Below are 23378 nucleotides of genomic sequence, written 5' to 3'. Positions count from 1 at the left end.
TTAGCGTACACAATTAAACCATGTTTTATGATAACGAGATGTAGTATTGCCAGTGGTACGCACACGCTGAGCTGTGCTGCAGATGGCTGAATAACTGTCTCTGGTTCCCTGTTGGTGAGCCTGGATCTGTTGACTGATCTTTGCCTGGACTTGCTCTGAGCAACTGCTGGTGAGACGATCACCTTTCTCTTTCAGACTGGTCAAACGCTCCTCAAAGCCGGCTATCTCCTCCATTATTCCCTGAGTAGATAAAGGGTAAAGTTGATCCAAAATTCATTTATTAAAATGCCCAACACTGCAGCAAGCAACAGTAGTTACTGGCAATTAAATGTTGTTTCTGCAAGCAGCAAGAAAATAATGAGAGCAAATAAAGAAAACTATACATAGGTTTTTATTAAATAATATAAAATGTGTTATATTTTAAATAAAATAAAATTAATGTATTTATATAATATATATTAATACAATGTACAACATATAATTTACAATATATAAAAGCACTAATAGTGCAATATAAATATAGCATGTGCCCTACAAAGAAAAAAGGCAATAAAAATGTTTCAGTTACTGCGACTTGAAATTTTTGCAGTCTAACTTCTTCCAGGAAGATCATGTGTATTGTATATCTGGAGACTGAAAATTGTGTGCAATTTTGTGTGCAATTGTGCACCTTGTGTCTGGCTAACTGTTGTGTTGCGGTCTCTAGATTGTCACTTTGCATGGAATCAGAAGTGACCAATCTGCTGGACATCTGTAGCAGCCACTTCTCCACTTCCTGTAGCTCACTGTTATAGTCCTCATGTTCTCTGACACCCTCTGTCAAGCTCTGCACACGGACCTACAATCAACAAAACAATATTAGACCAGTACTGACGCATGTAGATGTGTTATCAAAGGGTCTCCATGAAAAACATAGCTGTACCTTAGCATCATTACAAAGATCTTGATAGTTGGTTTTTAGCTTGCCAATGTTCTCACTGATAGACGGGTCCCGGATTGTTTCTAGAAGAGCATCTCCTTTCTCAATAACAGATTTGATGGCTGATTCGTGGGATTGTATGGTATGCTGGATTGTCTAAAAGGGTACAAAGATAGATTTAACTGAAGGGATAGTTCACCCAAAAATGAAAATTCAGTCATTATTTACTCACCCCTGTGTTGTTATAACCCTATATGTCTTTCTTTCTTTTTCTTAACACAAAGAGAGAAATTGGGTGATTGTGCTCAGTGATGTGATACAATTGCAGCTTATGGTGTCCACCTCCTCAAGCTTCAAAAATATAATTCAGAATGCAAAAGTATAATACAGAAGTCTAAAAAATTATTCCACCAGACTCATGATTGTTATGAAAGCATACAATAAGGTTTGGTGAGAAACAAACTGAAATATAATGTATTATTTAGTGAAAATGTTCACTGACCATTGATCTCCTGTGCGCTTTCATGATAGCGCACGAGAGCAACAGTTCATTCAACCCCCTCGTGACATCGGGGTGTATAAGTGAAAACACATTTTGTTTATCTAAAACAGGTCCGCCTCAGCAATAGTGACAAAACAACAACACTGCTGCACAAAAAACAGAGAACAGAATTTCCTAAACATGTCTGAAGAGTTTGTAGTCGAAGAATTGATGCATTTCTATGCCCAGCCTTATTTTTTTTTGAAAGTTTTTGGACCAGTGCCAGTTCACAGTGGACGGATTTACCCGCACGATGCAGAAAAAAGAAAACAAGCGATAGATAGACTGTACCGTCGCTCTTCACAGCGGGTTAGGACAAAAACTCTGAATACCATAGAAAATATACCTTTTATCGTGTGTCGTTTGCTGTCTGGTTAGGACACGGTGTGACTGTGGCTGCCTGTAGCCTCCTCTATGTTTCTATTTGATTTCAGAGCACTTTGTTAAATAAAATAAGGCTGGACATAGAAATGCATAAATTCTTTGACTAAAAATGTTGTCAAAGAATGTTTAGTAAGTTCTGTTCTCTGTTTTGTGTGCAGCTGTGTTGTGTTCTTATGTCACCATTTCTGTGGCAGACCTGTTTTAAGATAAACAAAAGAGTTTACAAAAGAACGCCCCAATGTCGCGAGGGGGCTTTGTGAACTGTTGCTCTCGTGCCCTATCGTGAATTAATTAGTCAACATTTTCACTAAATAATACATTAGAATTCAGATGGTTTCTCACCAAACCTTATCATATGCTTTCATAACAATCACGAGTCTCATGGAATAATTTATTAGACTTCTCAATTATACTTGTATGTTCTTTTGAAGCTTGAAGATGTGGTCACCATAAACTGCCATTGTATGACATCACTGAGCACAGCATTTTCACAATTTCTCCCTTTGTTTTAAGAAAAAGAAAGAAAGTCATATAGGGTTATAACAACACAGGGGTGAGTAAACAATGACTGGATTTTAATTTTTGGGTGGACTAATCCTTTAAGTAAGGGGCTATACATAATTGTTCAAGCTTATATAAAATAAGAAATGATGTTTTTCCTAAACAAAATGTTTAATATTCACACACTGTGATTAGTATTTTTCTCACATGCATTTTATACATTCATGCTTTTCACTGCAATCGTCTTAATTATCCAACACAATAAATGAACACAAAGTTTTTATACAATAATCAGGATATAGGTCTGAGGCAATTTCTAGTCAATTACATTTTTAGAACTGAACATAAATAAAATGTATATAAAACAGTAGTATAAAGATATATATTATCCATCCATCCATTCATCTTCAACCGCTTATCCGAAGTCGGGTCGGGGGGGGGGGGGCAGCAGCTCCAGCAGGGGGCCCCAAACTTCCCTATCCCGAGCCACATTAACCAGCTCTGACTGGGGGACCCCGAGACTTTCCCAGGCCAGTGTGGAGATGTAATCTCTCCACCTAGTCCTGGGTCTTCCCAGAGGCCTCCTCCCAGCTGGACGTGCCTGAAACACTTCCCTAGGGAGATGCCCAGGGGGCATCCTTACCAAATGCCCAAACCACCTCAACTGACTCCTTTCGACGCAAAGGAGCAGCGGCTCTACTCCAAGCTCCTCACGGATGACTGAGCTCCTCACCCTATCTCTAAGGGAGAAGCCCACCACCCTTCTGATGAAACACATTTCGGCCACTTGTACTCGCGACCTAGTTCTTTCGGTCATGACCCAGCCTTCATGACCATAGGTGAGGGTAGGAACGAAAATTGACCGGTAGATCGAGAGCTTTGCCTTCCGGCTCAGCTCTCTTTTCGTGACAACGGTGCGATAGAGCGAGTGCAATACCGCCCCCGCTGCCCCGATTCTCCGGCCAACCTCCCACTCCATTGTCCCCTCACTCGTGAACTTGTGTCTCCTTCACTTGGGGCAATACCTCCTTCCCTACCCGGAGTACGCACTCCATCGGTTTCTTGCTGAGAACCATGGCCTCAGATTTAGAGGTGCTAATCCTCATCCCAATATATATATATATTAGATTTCTCTAGGACTGAAAATCACATTTTCATAACATTTCCCAGTTTTCCAAACCAAGGGAATACTGAAGAACTTTTATAAAAGTAATTTCTCTCCATATATAATGCTTGATATGCTCCTGATTCTAATTCAAATGTACCACAAATAATATTGAAATATCTCCCCAAATTGGCTCACCTTATATTTGGCTAATTGGGCCTTCTTTTGGTAAAGTTCAGCCTTTGGCTCCACAGGAGAAGCCAGCAGTGATTTAGTCTCAGTAAGCCACTGTGTTTGAGCTTTATATTTGTCCAGGAAGTCTTTGGAGAGCTGTATAGATTTCTCTGTGGCACTGAGCTCTGACCGGAGAGCTCTGATTAACATCTCCAATTGGGAAAGTCGGGTGTTGACTTCCTCCCTGAGATGCTCTGCCTCTGGTTCTTCGAGGAACATCATGGCGCAACCCGTCTTTTCACGCATTGTTTTCAGGAAGGTGTGACCTAGTTCCATGTCACCCTGTAGAGCCTATTACATTAAAGACATTACATAAAATAACGTTCTTATCAATACAGGTGGATGTAAATTTACATTTAGCTGCTTAAATTGATCTGAACACATATTTTTATTAGCATACTCTATCATTATTATAATCTGATACCTCTAGTTTTTTCATCTTCTTCTCCAAGGCAACACGATCGACCACATCAATGGTGGTATTGGTCACACTACTGAAGTTATTTTGTGCTGTGTTCAACCAATCAGAGAAGGTGCTGAAGACACTCTGAGCCTCCTCAATGCTAAACACTTCCTCTTCCAGCTGCTTAATAGTGTCCTGCACAATAATAATAATAATAAACCTAAGTATAACATTGTTACACTTCAGATATACATGTGTGTTTTCCAACCCATCCAAAAAAAATGTAAATCATTATTATTAATTTTGTAATCTTCTCCAATAGAAATAAGGTTCTAAGACTAGATATTGAATCTCAGTCTGTCTTGTCTTATTCCATTGTCAGATTTTTTCACTTGTTTAAGGCATAAACCTTTTTGGCCATGCAGCTACACTTTGATTAAATATTGTACTTAAGAGTGATTCATAAATACACCACACAATGTTTTTATTATTTCATATTCTAAATATACCAAAAATTCCTTTTTTGATTTAGGGATAGGGTTTGGGTTAGTTTATATTAATCATAATTATTTAGATTTTTTAAATGAATAAATGTCTATGGTAAGTCCCCTAGTTAGACAACTGGGTAAATGTATACTGTACCAGTAGGTGTAGCAGCAGGGCGTGGTAGCGTGACGTGAGCTGTGTAGCTCTGCTGCTTACTCGACTGCTGATGTGGGTCTCTTCTAAAATCTGTTGAGCTAGAACACTTAGACCCTCAATCTCCTCTTGATACACCAGAACCTCCTCATACCAACCCTGAAAAAAATTAGAGCAACATTAAAGTTTAATGCACTAATCTACTTCATTACATGATTGTTATTGTAAAGTGACAGTTTGTACTAACTTATTAGATATTATAAAATGGATTGTTACAGCTCTAAAATCTGACTGGATGAGCTACATTCGATAAACGCACACCTGCGACCACATATCAGTTGAATTATATGTGGTGCTTAGTAAATGTGCAAAAGCTGCCTAGCAACCATAAACAGACTATTAGTAGACTAGGGGTGTAACGTATGAGATATTCACTGTATGATAACAGTCACAAAAAATACCACGGTATTAATATATGCTTAAGGTGCATTGCTAACATCAGAATTATATTACCTTAAATTTAGACTAAAAAAGACATCATCTCTACTGCAATTGAATTGTATGCCTTACTATCAAATATCATTTTTTATTTATTGAATTTAGCGAAAACAAAAACAGAAATCATTTGTAACGATTACTGCATAGGTTAACAGTTCAGATTACTCTCTATTTTCTGGAACAGTGTCACTGTCCATTTCCAGAATTCCTAAATCACTTTGTATTCATCTATAATGTATCACTTTGTGGGCATCTATCATTTATTATCGTATACACTGATGAGCCAAAACATTATGACCTCATGCCTAATATGCTATTGGCCCTTCGTCTAAATGGGCACTAAGTCACAATTTACGCACTACTAAATATTTGAGCGTTGCACCATTAAACTTAGGTAGAACGTAACTCTACATATAAACTAAATATTTACGGAAGACTCCGACCAGGAGACTCATTTAATGACATCAATGAGCTCATGTTTTGGTGACAGACTTCAATCCTTTCGACATATATGATGATGTTGGCATTTACACTCGTTTACATTTACGAGAGAGAGAAAAAAAATAAAAATAACTTTTAAGTGGTTCTTCAGTATGAAACCGTTGTAACGGTGCAGTTTTCAGGGTGCTTTGCCCAGTGTCAAGTGTCAACATATGAAATATATAAGATATTTAAATGAATAAATATCTATTTTTCCAGCCTGTTGTATTAGTATTTATGTATCACCCCTTGTTTATTTTAGATACTGTTCCTATTTATTGTTATTTACACAGGGTTAATATACTATTTATCAAATGTACTTTTATTTCGTATCGTATTTTAATGTGTAAATATAGCCAATTCTGTCTTAATTGAACTTTGGATTTAGAAAAGTTCATAAAAACCTGACTTTATATTAATACAATACCGTGAATGAGAAGACGTCAATGGTATAAAAACAGTCTGTAACGGTTTTAAACATATCACTATATTCTCCAATTTAACAGAAATTTAAAAGGACATTTTTACTAAATTGACAGTAAAAATCTCCCTGGAATAACCTGAAGCTAAGAGTCTAGCTCAAGGGTACAATGGAGACAATAGTTCATGAATCAACCAGTCTGGTTTAAACCTTCAACCTTTCAGTTTCCCATCCAGATCTTTCACCTCTGGACTGTTCTACTACTAACCTTCAAGAGCAGCAGCTGAGCCTCTTTTGTAGCTCTATCAGAGCGACGGTCAGAGCGTAACTGCCCTTTACTCTCCATTCCCTTCAGCCAGTTATCGAGCCGCTGGAACTTCTGCTCAATCTGACGCAGTTTAGCCATAGCGCTGTTGAGTTGAGATCGGGTCTCACCCAGCTGGTCCTGATACGATGCCCAGTCCTGCTGCACTGTCTCCAGACATCTGTCTTCTAATTGTGGAACTCCCCAGGGAATCACCTGCTCTCGGGTCACCAGCAGGGTGTTGAGCAGAGCTTGACCCTCTGTGCAGTGCACCTGCAACACCTGCAGACAGATCAATGAATCAGTCAACTGATTGTGATTCACCCTATCAGAGTATAAAGTGGCATTAAAAAGAGGCTACTTGGCCGTTCGTTTTTTTCTGGTTTCACGCGTGCTCAACATCTGCTCACGCCTTCTTCGCCCGTGGAATTTCGCCATGCAGAGGTGAATGTGACCATGCTTTAAGGATGTAGATACATGTTTCATTTTGCTTTCAATCAAAGTATAAGTAGTATTTGGTCAGGTATATTTTACATTCGGTACATTTACTGCTTATAATAACAACTCATTGACCTTTTGCATTGAATAGATCGGCAAAATCCACTATCGTTCAACCTCTAGAATAAACGTTAGTAGAAGCCAAGACAAGGAAACCCTATACATATATATACACACTCACTGAGCACTTTATTAGGAACACATGTACATCTACTAATTCATGCGATTATCTAATCATCCAATCATGTGGCAGCAGTGCAATTCATAAAATCAGCAGATACGGGTCAGGAGCTTCAGTTAATATTCACATCAACCATTGGAATTGGAGAAAAAAATTGTCTCTGTGATTTTGTCCATGGCATGATTGTTGGTGTCAGATGGGCTGGTTTGAATATTTCTGTAACTGCTGATTTCCTGTGATTTTCACACACAAATGTCTCTAGAGTTACTCAGAATGGTGCCAAAAACAAAAAAACATCCAGTGATCAGCAGTTCTGTGGACAGAAATGCCTTGTTGATGAAAAAGGTCAACGGACAATTGCCAGACTGGTTCGAGCTGACAAAAAGGCTACGGTAACTCAGATAACAGCTCTGTACAATTGTAGAGAGCAGAACAGCATCTCTAAATTCAAAACATGTCAAACCATGAGGCTGATGGTCTATATTCTATAAGAGCAGAAGACCACATATTGCACTTTATTAGAACCATAGTGTTCCTAATAAAGTGCTCTATGAGTGTATGTAAAAAATGAAACTATTCCCAAAACTTTTTCTACAGTATTTATTTAACAAACACTTTAAATAAAAGCAACAAAGCAACAGTGTACTTACTACTAAGGATAGGTATCGACAGCTATAATGCAATATGATAAACATTGCGATCTACATCTCATGATTCAATATGCGATTCATCGCAATGCATCATGATACGATAATTGAATCGCAACTCACGTGCCAGTGAGAGAAAGAGTGAAAATGCAGGTTTAGATTTAATCTCTCTAGTGCCAAATTCCCCATAAACCCCATTCTCCAACTAACAAACCATTAGTTCATTTTAGAAAAAGAAACATTCTTAGCTATTTTTGCATCCACATCACTCAGTATATAGTATCCGTTCAACACAATAACTAGTATATAACTTCTGAATGTCTTCAGACCTGTAGTTTGTGAAGTGTGTCCTCCAGAGTGTCAATATCTCCCTCCAGCTGTGTGTAGCTGCTTAATCTCTCCTGCTGCCGTTCAAGCCAGTCTTTAAACTCATGTAGACCGCGCTGGTACTCCTGATGAGCAGACACAAGCTCCTCTGCTTTAGCAACCGCGCACTAAAAGAGAAAAATAGACTTGTTGCATTAACATAGCAGCACATGGTACATATTTAGCATTACACAGTGATCAAATGAGGATGGTGGGATATACCTGGGCTTTATCTTTGACAATGTTGTAGCGCTCTTGCAAGTCCTGAATCTCTAGTTGGGTGACATAATGCTCTGCCATATTGGATCCTTTCGAGGATATGACATCCAGGACGCTGCTGTGACTTGATACGTCCTCATAGAGCAACTGAAACAAGGGTAATATGGTTTAAAACACAAAATACACTAACCAATAACAAGACCGATCTCAGTTTTGACCCAAACACAGTTGCCTACCTTGGCTTTGCCCAGGTTGGTGGTTTTATCCCTCATCTCAGAGTATTGCTTATCCGCAGCATTTAAAGTCTCTTCCACCATCTCCATCCAGCTCACAAACTGACGCACGTCCTCTTGATAACTGGTCCACTGTGAGAGAGCGCCCTCCAGTTGACTGCACAAACCCAAACACGATACTTGTTAACATAGTGAAAGAAAGAGCTTGTTAAATTTCTCTAAACAGCGTCACGGTCACATAGGAGGGAATCCTACATTCTTAAGAATAAAAAATGGTTCAATGGTTATTTGCAGCACAATAGGTGAAGAACCAGCTTCTTTCCAATAACTGGTATTGGGTTTTTAGGTATTTAGATTTGGTTATATGGTTCTCATGTTCTTTCAATCGTGTATTTGTTCCTAGGTTCTTTAAAATCAAGAAGAAAAACTTTTCACAACCTAGTTTTCATGCATTATGTGACATATTTCTGACTGAAACAGCCAATGTGATGTCAGCCAAAAAAGGAGTCATTTCATAGGCGGAGCAAGTTTTTATGAAAATTACAAAGAAAACCCTTTTTTTGTTGTTGTTGTTGTTGGATTAACATGCACCAATGAATGTTTCACATTAAGGCCACGCATATATATATTAAAAGAATAGTTCACCCAAAAATGAAAATTCTCTCATCGTTTACTCACCCTCATGCCATCCCAGATGTGTATGACTTTCATTCTACTGTAGAATATAAACAAAGGTTTTTAGTTTAATATTTCAGCTCTGTTGGTCCATGCAATGCAAGTGAATGGTGACCAAAACTTTGGAGCTCAAAAAGCACATAAAGGCAGCATAAAAGTGATCCAGTGGTTTAATCCATGTCTTCTGAAGCAACATGATAGGTTTTGGTGAGAAACAGATCAATATTTAAGTCCTTTTTTACTATAATTCTCCACTTTCACAGACTTTTGCATTTTGAAAGTGAAAGTGGAGATTTATGGTTAAAAAAAAGGACCTAAATATTGATCTGTTTCTCACCAACACCTATCATGTTGCTTCAGAAGACATTGATTTAACCACTGGAGTTCTATGGATTACTCTTATGTGATTTTTGGAGCTTCAAAGTTTTAGTCACCATTCACTTGCATTATAAGGACCAACAGAGCTGAGATATTCTATTAAAGAATTTTGTTTGTGTTCATTAGAAGAAAGTCATAAACATCTGGAATGGCATGAGGGTAAGTAAATGATGAGAGAATTTTCATTTTATAGTGTACTATCCCTTTAACTTCACCCTACCAGAGTATAAAGTGCAGCATTAAAAAGAGGCTACTTGGCAGTTAATTTTTTTTCTGGTTTCACGCGTGCTCAACATCTGCTCATGCCTGCTTCGCCCGTGGAATTTCTCCATGCAGAGGTGAATGTGACCATGCTTTAAGGATGTAGATACATGTTTCATTTTGCATTCAATCAAAGTATAAGTAGTATTTGGTCAGGTATATATTACATTCGGTCCATTTACCGCTTATAATAACAACTCATTGACCTTTTGCATTGAATAGATGCAGACAGCAGTCCATCCCAGGCATATTTGAGGTCTTCCATTTGTTTGCGCACCAGCGGTACACCCTCAGCTGAAGTGTTTCTCTGCACAGACTCTCCTCTCGTCAGCAGCATTTTCATCTGGATCTCCTTCTCTTGACGTGCTGTCAGCAAAGCCTGGGGAACAAAAAGAGCAACCAGGTCTGACCACTTGTTACAGGTAAACTGCATGCTAAGGGTCATGAACCCTGATATAAGTCAAATATAGTAGCTGTGTTTGGCATGGATGTCACGTTTATGTGTTTTGTTCTTATGTTCATGACTTTTATTTTTAAGTTTAGTTCCTGTTTCTGTTCCTGTTCAGATCATGTGGTTTCATGTCATGTGATTTCCTGTTTCCTCATGTGTCCCTGGTCATGTGATAACCTGTTCCCCTCCATGTTCATGTGTCTTGTTTTCATTGGTTCCTTGTCTTGTTATCTCATTATCAGTCTTATGTCATTGGTTCATTGTCTTCTTATTAGTTCAGTCTTGTGATTGGTTGTTTTGTTTACTTGTTACCCATGTCAGTGTATTTAAGTCATGTCATGTCATGTCAAGTCTAGTTTAGTTTAGTTAATGTATATGTTTTCTGGATTTCATGTTGATGTAAATAAACACTGCACTTGGGTTCTTCACATTATCATGCTCTGCCTGACATTTCCAGCATCATTACAATGAAATACTAGCATAGTGCTTACTGCATACTTCACAGCATGTAATGTATACTGCATAATATTTTTTTCAAACAAAACTGTTGCATGCTACACTGATGCCAAATGACCAAATTGCTTGTGTAATTCAACAAGTGTGCCCTGATTTAATGGCCTTACAAAATAATTAGAGTATTAATATAGTCAGCAATATTCCTCACCTCGAGTTTGATCATTCTGCTGTCCAGAATGTTCTTGTCAGCGGTTGGTGTGCAGTAGGTTTGCAGCATATGACTCGTATCAGCGACCCAATTCTGCAGCTCCTTCAGGCCCTGAGAGAACAGCTGATGTTCGGACACGATACGGTCGATACGAGATGCTTTTTCCTATTGGATAATACAACATATTCAAATACTGTAAATAACCACTTGATAAAGTGACTCAATAACAGACATTTCCTTACATGATTATCACATACAGTTTAGTAATTAATTATTCAGTAGGGGAAGTAGGGGAAGCATCTTAACCCTTTAATGCATACCTCAGGTCTTTAGTAACCCGGGACCCAGGAATCTAAGTTTATTATCACAGGATCTATTCATTTGTTTTATGTTACAAGAAAAATAAGAACTATATTCATACAAATGGCAATTATATCATGTTGAATTTGAATTTATATCATGTGAGAATGGCGAATTATCAGTATTCCATTTGCGTGTACACATACATATTATACATGCTATTTATTACTATTGCTATTTGATGAAGCAACGTGGAAGTAAATTAAACAAGTGTAACACATTAACAACGAGTTTGGCTATTGTCATTTGGGTGTACTACTGAAATCATATTAGTTGTGCATCTATTTAGATTAAAAACTGACTGAATTAATACAGCCGTGTCCAAAAGTATTGGCAGTGACATCAATTTTGTGTTTTGCAAAGTTTGCTGCTTCAGTATTTGTAGATTATATTTTCACATGTTTCTATGGTATACTGGAAAACAATGACAAGCATTTCACGTTTTAAAGGCTTTTATTGGCAAAAACATTCAATATATGCAACGAGTCAATATTTACAGTGTTGACTCTTGTTCTTCATAACCTCTGCAATTCATTCTGACATGCTGGATATCAGCTTCTGGGCCAAATCCTGACTGATGGCGATCCATTCTTGCCTTATTAGTGCTCGGAGTTGATCACAATTTGTGGGCTTCTGCCTGTCCATTTGCCTTTTGAGGATTGACCACAGGTTCTCTATGGGATTAAGATCCGGGGAGTTGCCTGGCCACGGATTCAAAATTTCAATGTAATGATCTCCGAGCCACTTCATTATCACTCTTGCCTTGTGACATGGTGCTCCATCATGCTGGAAAATGCACGGATCATCACCAAATTGTTCCTGGATCGTTGGGAGAAGTTGCTCTTGCAGGACGTTTAATACCATACTTTATTCATAGAAGTGTTTTTGGGCAGAATTGTGAGAGAGCCCACTCCCTGTGATGGAAAGCAACCTCACACATGGATGGTCTCAGGATGCTTCACTGTTGGCACGACACAGGAGTCATGGTATCGCTTCACCTTTTCTACTATCGATTTTCCAGATGTCCCAAACAGTCGTAAGGGGGCTTCATCAGAGAAAATAACTTTGCACCAGTCTTCTGCTGTCCAATCCTTGTACTTCCTGCAGAATTTCAGTCTGTCCTTGATGTTTTTCTTAGAGAGAAGTGGCTTCTTTGCTGCCCTTCTTGACACCAGGCCATTGTCCAAAAGTCTTCGCCTCACTGTGCGTGCAGATGCACTCACACCAACCTGCTGCCAATATTGAGCAAGCTCTGCACTGGTGGTGACACGATTCCGTTGCTGACTCCTCAGGAGGAGACGGTCCTGGTGCTTGCTGGACACTCTGGGACATCCTGAAGCCTTCTTCACTGCAGTTGAACCTCTCTCCTTGAAGTTCTTGATGATCCGGTAAATGGTTCTTTCAGGTGCAATATTCTTTGGAGCAATTTCCTTGCATGTGAGGCCATTTTGATGCAAAGCAATGATGGCTGCACGTCTTTCTTTAGAGGTAACCATTGCAAACAAGAACACAATGATTGGAAGCACTTCTTCCCTGACCAAAAACTGGGGAAATTTGGGTTTTGTGATGAAGATAATTCTTTTTGGCCAATGAAGCTTTTTGCAATTATTTAAAATGCATCTGATCACTCAATAATCTAGAAACAATGTGAATCAACACCACAACAACTGAAGCAGAAAACGTTGTGAAACACAACATTTATGTCACTGCCAATACTTTTAGCCATGGCTGTAGATCTGTGAAGCTTATGTGTTATGTGTAGCTCAATATGTGTTTGAGCCGGTTGCGTCTCATGAAATTTCAGTGTGGAAGTAACGAAACCTGTTTCAGATTTGTTGCATCATCTCTTTGATATACAAAACATAAAACAAAAAAATATATCAGAATATATTCTATTCTATTATTTAATAATTGTCTTGAAAATGTTTGGAAAATTTGATCTGGGCACGTTGTAGATCCATTTGTGATCCATGTTCGTGCCGGGTCACTAAAGACCCAATTATGTAATAATGTTTGGCTAAACACTAATGCATTTAAGGGTTAATTGAAACAGTAAATGTGTTAAAAGGATAGCAATTTAGAGTTTTTTTGTTATATTTATATTTATCAGTTAAGGGTAATTATTCCAAATCATTTTTTTGATTATTATTATTTAGGCTGTAAAAATACCAACTTACATTACAATGACAATTGACTAACTGAAAGAAAAATGTGAAACTTAAATACAATGTGAAAAGAACATCATAAACAATGTATTCTGTAATCGCTCAATTGTGCATAAGCATAATAACTATATACAAAGTTTCAAGATGAAAAATGTTCTTTTAGACCTGGATTCGGACTTGGATACTGCATGATACGACAGCATTCTTAAGGTTTCGAACATAACCCTAGTGTACACCTAGTTTGGCGCACCCTGCAGCACAGGGACAGACAGGCAGGACGTTACCTTGGTCAGGTTGTTTAAAGCTAGGAACTGAGCTGAGAGCTGCGAGACACGGTGCACAAAGCCCTTTCCGGCTGTGTGTCCGTCCCACAGCTGCTGGGCCTTCTCCCTCAACCTGCTCAGCTGAGACTCCTTAGAGGCTAACTCCTCTAGCAGAGACTGTGAAAGCACAAGCACGTTAGCACAGGACAGGCCGCATTGCACAAACACACACAGACACTGTGTTAGTCACTCTAGATGGTTAATAAAGCAGCATGGCAGCAGACAGATGCTATAAAGTCTAGGGACAAGCAATGTGAACATGAGTCTGACAGAGATGCAGATTAAAGATTAAAGCATGACATGATGCAGCCGTCTTGGATTTACTTGATAATGATGTGAACCTCATGCACAGTTTATAGATCATTACAGATCCATTTAGACACCTAATAACACTTCAAAACATTTTTACATTTTTATTTATAATTACTTATAATTCAAATACAAATTTTAACATCTGCAAAATTTGACATTGACATTAAACAATGACAGAACGATACTGAGAGTATCTTATACTGTTATAAGGAGATCCTATATTTTTTTATATAATTATTTGATTTATTTATGATTCATTAATGAATAAAAATGGTTATTTAGGGTTATTTTTCATTTTAGGTTTATTTAAAAAAACAACTGTAGTAACTATTCTTGTGGAAACTATGGCAACCATGGTTGATTTTTAAAAGATAATTCATGCAAAATAATAATTGTATTATATTAAATATAATCATAATAAAAATGTATATGTTTTGATTTCATAAATATCTACATACATAATATGTAGTTTCAAAGAAGCAGACTTTTGACTATCAGCACAATAATTTAAAAAATTATATAAAAAATGACATATAGAGGCAAGTATTTTTTTTAAAAACATAATTTAAATACTTATGTAGAATATTTAGTTTCATCCACAATATCAAAATACAGTGTAAAATAAAGATAAATTCAGAAATAAGCATGAAGCGTACAAACGCTGCTACTCAGATTCGCCGTAATGATGCTTTTGAATGGCTCTCCTAGTAATGGCTGTGAATAAAGGTGGATTTGATTATGCTGTACTACACCTGTAACCTGTGCAGTTCCCGTTTCTTAGCTGTGAGATCATGCAGTCGACTGCTGCTCTCCTGCACAGCTTCCTCGGTTTCATTCAACCAATCCTGGAGCGGCTCCACACTCGTTTCAAAGTCTCTCATCTGAGCCTGAAGATTCTGGAAAAAACAATCAATGACGGTAAATTCAGAGTAAGAAGACACAATACAAACACAAGACAGATTTGCTTAGCTCGACATTCATACAGTTTATGTAAATAATACAATCGCAAGTGACATCAGATAATGACAAATATATATATAATTAAATTTTTTCATACATTTTCTTCTGAACTTGATTGAAAATCATTTTAATATTTGTTTATATTTAATTATGTATACGCTGTATATAAATGCACATAATCATTTTTTGAGCCAATCAAATAAAATATGATTATAATTTATCTATGTGGCAGCGGGGGCGTGGTCAAGCGCCCGTCCGGGAGAGGAAGCGGTAAGGGCACTTGCACCTGAGCTAAATTATGTCTAACACCTGTCTCTAATTTCAGTGAGCACGGGGAGAGCGGCATAAGACAGCAGCCACAGAGCCTCCGAGAGAGAGAGAGACAGACAGATATGTGTGAAGCTGAAGGCTCAGTGCTGTGTTGTATATCGTTGAAGCTGTCTGTGTGACATTGTGAAAAACATTAAAAGTGATTGACCTGAACTGCCTTGTTAGAAGTTCTCTTACAATCTAATAATATTTTTAATTCTTTCTATTATGCATATGTACAGCACATTGATTTTAATATACAAACTATACATTTACCTTCATTCCAAGATTATTACAGGTTTCTTTTATCATCCATTTTCCTCTCATGTCTCATTTTAATACATTTTAATTCACTTCTGAACTGATTTTAATATTTACTACAATTTAATTACAACTTATGCTTGTATACTTATGTATAATAATTACAGTACTTGAGCTATATAAGAATATTAGCATAATACAAATCATACAAATATTATTATGAGCTATAATAGCATTTTATATTATTTCTTCTTAATTAACCTCTGAACTTCAATGATTTTAATACATTTTAATATAGTTTAATTACATTTTTATACTTGTATATAATCATTATTTGAGCTAAACTTAAACACAATTATTATAATTCAAATAATAATATTTAATAAGATTTCTATTATGCTTATGTACAGCACATTAACTTTTAAATACAAACTATACTTGCACCTTCATTCAACTTTGTTCTTTTTATTTAAAAATGATTCTCTTATAATTCTTTTTAAATATTATAATATAATTCAACTACATTTTTATACTTGTATATACAAAACATCTTTATATATTATTATATATATTATATTTTATTATGCTTATGCAATGCACACTGAATTACCACTATGTCTGAAATGTACCATATAAATAAACTTGCTTTGCCCATGTAAAATCATATTATGAAAAGAAAGTCAAAAGTACAACAACACAAACTATATACGACACACAGTTGCTCTACTAGAGATGTGAATGATTTGATTGTGATTAAGTCAGTGGCAGACACCTGTAAGGCGTTCTCTCTTTGGTGCAGGTTTGTCATCAGTGTTTTCCAGTCTTCTCTGGTTGTGTTGATTTTGCCTCTGACAGACTCCACTCTCTCTTTAGCAGTGATGCCCATCAGTAGCTCTCCACTGGCTGCCACGGTGTTCAGTTTGCCATGGCCCTGCTCTCGGTCACTCAGAAACTCCTGCAATAACAAACTCTTCCACTTCAGAAATGCAATGAATTGTGTTTTACTGTAGTTCTAAAATTTTGAATCGAGTGGGAAACTCTATAATTCAATAAAAATGCTACCTGGATCTTCTGCAGGCTAGATGATGCCTCGGCGAGATTCTGAGGAACATCAAAACATTTGGCTGTGTTGATTTTGGCATTAACCAGCCACTGCTGGAAGTCTCGAAAAGCAGCACGGAACCTCTGCTCCAGAAGCTTCTCCTTCCCTTGGCACTCTCGAGATGCCTGGAGACTAAGACTACAGAGAGAGAGACATTCTGAATTACTGCAACTAAACAACAGCGTTGAAGAAGAGTGATTTACAGACTCTGTTTTCTCTGCTGGGATTTGTACAAGACTGACACCATGTCCAACACTGTAACTTTCTGCTAGCTCCTCTGTTGTTGTTTAGTTGCTAATATCATGTAAAAGGTGAGCTGTGGTTGGTGGTTTTAAACAGGGACTATTTTGGTTTGTTCTGAGAAGAACCAGTATTTTTTCATTACGGTTCCGGCGTTCCCGCAGCCTCCTTTCCAAATAGTTACCGGTTAGAACGAAATAAAACAACGGTTATTACATTCTTTTTAAAACGACAGTACGCTGTGCTAAAGGTGGGTGATATACAAGTTGCCATGTTGCCAGATCTAAAACACTTTTCCGCTCAACAAATTCAAAAGAGAGTCTACACTCAGCACCTCACATTTCTCCTTCACAATGACTCATTAAAGGGGCATAATTCATGTATTCTACATAAGTAGTATATCATAAATAAGCATAACCCTATAATGTACTTAAACTTAATTAAATTAATTGAAAGTCAGTAACTGCAATCTGATTACAAGAATTTAAAATGTAATGCACTACACTGCTTTTTTAGACTAATAAGTAAATAGATTATAGAAACAAATGACTTTGTAATGGGATATAAAATATTGAAAATATTAATTTGGCCACCTAAAATCAATGAATAGCCTAAATCTCCCTCTCCTGCATGCATGCGCACACTGCATAGGCACTTTTGGACTGAACGTCACCTTGCGTGGGTTGAATGATTTATTTATTTTTTAAACTAGCGGTTTCCTTCAGAATCAAAGCACATGCGAATATTTTACTAACCAATTTTTTTTTTTTTTTCAAGCAACAGGTAGTGCCGTATTCTGAACATTTTCTGTGATAAATCCTTTCATCTTTGATTTAATGAAAAAAAATAATCGGAACACAATTAACCAGTTATGAACCATTTAAAAAAATGTAAATGGAACAATTGAAAGGGATTTAGTTCCCATTTTTGGTTACTTTTCATCCCTTGAAATGCTTTTAGTCCCTGGTTTTAGAAAAATTCTTGTGTGGTTCATGGCCAGAATGATTTGCAGAATGAACGAGACTTACTGCCGACAGTCAAAGGTCAGTTTCAGTGAGACTATGTACTATGTATTCAGACTTTTTGCCAAATCCAAAACTATATTTAAAAAGCATTATTACCTGTTGTACTCTTTGATGAGGGTGGACACTCTCTCAGATTGAGCTCCCAGATCTCTAGAGAAGCGGCACAGATCATTCAGCTGAGACTTTATATTTTCTGACATGGGCTCCACATTCAGCAGTGCTTCCAGAGTGTCCTGAGTTATAAAAAACAATTTACATCACTTATTAAAAATTAAGAAAAGCAGTATGTTATATATATATATATATATATATATATATATATATATATATATATACACACACACACCATATTACCATCCGTTGGCTGGTAATTACCATTTTTTGTCAGTTAACATATCCTAATGTCTGATAAATTCAAACATTGTCAGACACAATGTCCGGTGAAAATATTAACATGATGCGTCAGAAAACCCTTTTAAGTGTACAGCCACGCATTGATAACAGCGCTTTGCTGCCACGGAGGTTTAAACTTGCAGAGTCCTAATCAGCGACAATCCCCCAGACTAACATAAGCAGCCTGCGTTATTCCTGTCTTGCGTGCCTGCAGTGAAGCTGCTCACTTCAGAATCAATTTAAACCCTTGCATTACAATCTTCTGGAAAGAAGGACACCAGAGTTGTAGAGAAACACTGGACACATCTGACTTCACTTTGACGGAAGATAACAGTTTTAAAAATAAAGAGCTAAGGAAATTAGCCAAGAGAAATGATATGACATAACCAAAAACAATTTATGTTAATATTTATTTATAAACTAAAAGATATGTGGCAAATTGCTGATTAGTTCAGTTTTGTCCCATTGCTGAATGTTTTTTTGAAAAACTGATAATTAAAAGAACAATAGAAGATGCTCACTAAAGGCTAGTTCACACTAGCATTTTTGGTGCGCACCCGGGGGTCGAATAACGAAGTTTGGTTTGTTTGGATAACTTGAACGCTGTTTTCCAAACTCTGGTGCGCACTCAGCAACTGCACCCGAGTCCACTTGAAACGGTGGTCTGGGGTGTAATTCTCAAGTGAATTCCAGAATGGTTCACTGCTTATTTGAACAAAATCATACCAAATCACAGAAGTGAACCACTTGTGATGACATATAATTCACGTCTTAGCAGGCTCGAGGTCCAAATACACCGCCTTCAGAGAGCAGCTTACATTGTTTACATCTCCTCCAATGCATCCGCGTGCTCGCGGTAGACAAACAATATTATTCATCACATCATTGCACATTCAACGCATCCATGGGAGACAAACACAATTGTTGTTCTGTGCATGGCAGGTTTTTGTGGTAAATCCAAAGAGACAAAATTTAATACTTCAATTATCACGGGGGCCTGAGTAGCTCAGCGAGTAATGACGCTGACTACCACCCCTGGAGTTGCGAGTTCGAATCCAGGGTGTGCTGAGTGACTCCAGCCAGGTTTCCTAAGCAACCAAATTGGCCTGGTTGCTAGGGAGGGTAGAGTCACATGGGGTAGCCTCCTCGTGGTAGTGATTAAGGGTTCTCGATCTCAATGGGGCGTGTGGTAAGTTGTGCATGGATCGTGGTGTGTAGCATGAGCCTCCACATGCTGGGAGTCTCCGCGGTGTCATGCACAACGAGCCACGTGATAAGATGCACTCAGAAGTGGAGGCAACTGAGAATTTCCTACGCCATCCGGACTGAGGTGAGTAACCGCACCACCACGAGGACCTAGTAAGTAGTGGGAATTGGGCAATCCAAATTGGGAGAACACAGTGACGTCTTCTTGAGTTGTTACCTAGATACAGTGGTAAACAGCTGCCGCTTGTACTCACGTTGATGACATAATTGCACCGTGGTTCGAACCCAAATAAAATGTGAACAGAGACCAGTGCAGCCAGCGGGAGGGGGAGGAAACGAACTGGGGTTCAGTCCAAGCAATCGAACCAAGTGCGAAAGCACCCTAAGTGTATACTTTCACTGTCAACATGGCAATATAAATGTGTTGTTGGATTGTACTCACATTTAAAGTACCTGAATTTAATTACATCAGTACTACAACTACAGTATTAACCCCTAACCCTATACCCAACCTTAACCCTACCCGCACCTCATGTGAGCAAATGTGAACCTTGTGAGAATTTTGTAGAACAACGTGTAGTTACACAATAAGTACATTGTATTGTATGTATTTTAATGTTAGTACATAGTAGTTAAAAACACCTAAACACCAAAGTGGGATCCAAATTTGTTATTTTCCACTGTTGGCTTTACTTTAGCGTTCATCCAGCTATCCACATAATTCGATAAAAAACAGGCAACTAAAGATGCTCACTAATTTTACTGCCAACATGACAATATATTTGTTGTTTTGTTCCATAGGCATTACCTTTGCTATCTGCCAGCCCTGTACAGCCTCTTCACTGGATGTCATATCCTCCACCTTCTGTAATTTGTCCCGCCACTCATGCAGCTTGCAGCTAAACTCCTGTAGGTCCTGCTCCAGCTGTGTGGCTAAACTGTTGAACTCCTGCTCCGAGTTTGCCATCTGACCCAGAACCCCCTCTAGACCGGAGCACACATTTTTGGCTCCTCGTTCCCACTGTTCCCAGGCCGACAGCAGCCCTGCTTCCTCTCGCTCCAGAACCTCACAGCCCATCGTGGACGTTTGGTCACGCGTGGCAGCACCGCAATGCTGCACACGGGACAGGCGCTCGCGTCCTTGCTTTTTGGAGTCTAACAGCGCCTACAGCAGAACAATTGGAGATTAGATAACTTCCAATATTAAAGAGAAAGGTCACGCATTGTTATGCTGAAAATGGCCGATATACTTACCCTGACTTTGGAGAGTTTCCTCTGAACGGAAGCAGCATCTCCACACATGTCTGACCAGCGCTGAAGCTCTTCTTTAGCCGAGGTGAGCCAGTCGTTGAGTTCACGCACTGACTCCACGTACTGCTCGTGCTCTTTGACGATCTCTTTCATCTGTTGTACTTTACTCTATAAAAAGGCATAGAACATGTCATTGATATTGACACACTCTGGTCCATATTGAGTATATTTGGCAGGTAAGCGCTACACTATGGTCCTGTCCCAAATGGGGCCATCAGACCACACTTTGATGCCGTAGTGTTGTGAGGACTGTTGGGCACAAGTACAGACTTTGCAAAAGTACAGACTTCGCATTGCAAGGGGTGCTTGTGAGCACCCTTTTGAATCATAAAATGACAAATGATTATCTTTTTTTTTTTTTTTTTACATATATTTACATAAATTATAAGATTATTCCACGTTCAATACAAGTTGAGCTCAATCGACAGCATTTGTGGCATAAAGTTGATTATCACAAAAATAAATTTCGAGCTATGGAAGAAACTTACAATGGAAGTGAATGTGGCCAGTCAGTAAACATTAAAATACTTGCTGTTTCAAAAGTATATCCACAAGATGCAAACAATATTTGTGTATACATGATTTTGGTGTGATAAAATCACTTACTAACCTTATCTCTGGAAAGTTATATCCAATATTAAAACTTTGTTGCCATGACGACATACTGTCATAACACTTTAATCCCGTAAACAACTATTTAAAAACTTTACAACTAAAATAATACACAAGGTTTAACAGAATAATTAATGTAAGTGCTTTTATACAATTTTAAACTTCACATTTCTGACTTTAAACCCTCCAAAAAAGTAAATGGCTCATTGAAAACACAATTTTTGCTTTTTTTTAAAGAAAAGGAGGGACGATTCAAAATTATTTTATGCGGTAATCAGCATTTTAATGTCAAACACTTTACTTTATCTGAATAGTTAGATTGAGAATATTAGATTTATGCAATAATGCATAATGTACAATTAAACTTATAATTAAAAGCATATTAAGAATTTTAACAGATGACATTTTCTTATGCCGTATCTGCTATTAACTGTAACACTTATGTTTATCTACTGCACTCAATCTCAAATGTATGCCATATTAAGTTATACCAAGAAAACAAAATGACATTTAGATTTAAATTCTCTATATATTTTGTACCTTAATGACTGTTGTGATGTTGGTAAACTGGGAATTAAACTCTGCTTTTGGTCCCTCTGCAAAAGTCTGATCTCCTGTTTTCTCATACAGCTCTGTGGCTTTCTCATTTAGAAGGGTCAGTGCTGATGAATGGACCTCCACATCTGCCTGAATGGCCTTCAGACGCTCCAGCAGTGAGGCCTTCTCCTTCAGTCCGGGCTGTTGAGGCAGAGCCACGCCCACTTCCTGTTCAACCATCTCCATCCACTGCTGTAGCTGAGCTTTACTCTCCAGAAAACTGTCCCACTGAGTTACAGTCCACTCTAAACGACTGCATCACACAGAAAAACAACAGTATTACGTTATTCTGTCATATTCATCTACAACACATTTTAGTCAAGCAACAGGAAAAACTGTGGTAACAAGTCAATATTTGAATTCTTATATGACCAAAAGTCCAGATAACATTTATAAAACATTCTGTGTTACAACATAACCTTTATATTTCACTTCTCCTCATTAGTAACCAGTCCCTTTTCTTCAGGTTGCAAGCTGAACAGTAGGTTATGTATATAAGCCTACCTGTGACAGCTCATGGCGGTCATGAGGATGTTTGCCCAGGAATCCTTCAGACTCTTGAGCTGAGAGCGAATGACTTCCTGTTTATCTCGACTGCAGTTCTTCAGTACCTGCTCTCCTTTCCCTACTGACATATTGAGCTTTACCTCTCCCTCTCCCTTCATCAGCAAGATGTCCTGAAAAATCACACACACAACAAATGCATTAATACAGCATAAGACTAAAGGAAATACCTGGGTTTGCAAGGCAAATAAAAAGTTACAGGTCAATTATAGAGGAGGCACACAAGACCTCTGAAGGTGTCCTGTGGTATCTGGCACCAAGACATTAGCAGCAGATCCTTTAAGTCCTGTAATTTGCGAGGTGGGGCTTCCATGGATCGGACTTGTTGGTCCAGCACATCCCACAGATGCTCAATCGGATTGAGATCTGGGGAATTTGTAGGCCAAGTCAACACCTTGAACTCTTTGTCATGTTCCTCAAACCATTCCTGAACAATGTGTGCAGTGTGGCAGGAGCATTATCCTGCTGAAAGAGGCCACTGCCATCAGGGAATACCATTGCCATGAAGGGCTGTACCTGGTCTGCAACAATCTTTAGTTAGGTGGTACACAGTAACATCCACATGAATGCCAGGACCCAAGGTTTCCCAGCAGAACATTGCCCAGAGCCTTTGCTGGCCTGCCTTCTTACCATGGT

At 38.1% G+C, this 23378-nt stretch overlaps 1 protein-coding gene across 1 annotated transcript in view; it reads right to left on the bottom strand.

Annotated features, from left to right (window-relative positions):
- Positions 1–23378, bottom strand: part of LOC127657239 (nesprin-1-like) — a 173120-nt gene that overhangs the window by 65427 nt on the left and 84315 nt on the right. The window contains 21 exon segments of the mRNA XM_052145940.1: positions 64–240; positions 671–838; positions 923–1075; positions 3649–3975; positions 4109–4282; positions 4730–4885; positions 6394–6711; positions 8085–8249; positions 8344–8487; positions 8577–8730; positions 10094–10266; positions 11003–11167; positions 13812–13967; positions 14915–15058; positions 16465–16647; positions 16755–16932; positions 18156–18292; positions 20467–20823; positions 20913–21077; positions 22122–22431; positions 22683–22855. Coding sequence (XP_052001900.1) covers positions 64–240; positions 671–838; positions 923–1075; positions 3649–3975; positions 4109–4282; positions 4730–4885; positions 6394–6711; positions 8085–8249; positions 8344–8487; positions 8577–8730; positions 10094–10266; positions 11003–11167; positions 13812–13967; positions 14915–15058; positions 16465–16647; positions 16755–16932; positions 18156–18292; positions 20467–20823; positions 20913–21077; positions 22122–22431; positions 22683–22855 — 4077 coding nt within the window.

The sequence above is a fragment of the Xyrauchen texanus genome, chromosome 16, assembly GCF_025860055.1.
Source record: "Xyrauchen texanus isolate HMW12.3.18 chromosome 16, RBS_HiC_50CHRs, whole genome shotgun sequence".
NCBI classification, from domain to species: domain Eukaryota; kingdom Metazoa; phylum Chordata; class Actinopteri; order Cypriniformes; family Catostomidae; genus Xyrauchen; species Xyrauchen texanus.
Note: the sequence above shows the minus strand (reverse complement) of the source record. Positions and strands in the feature narration are given on the sequence as shown.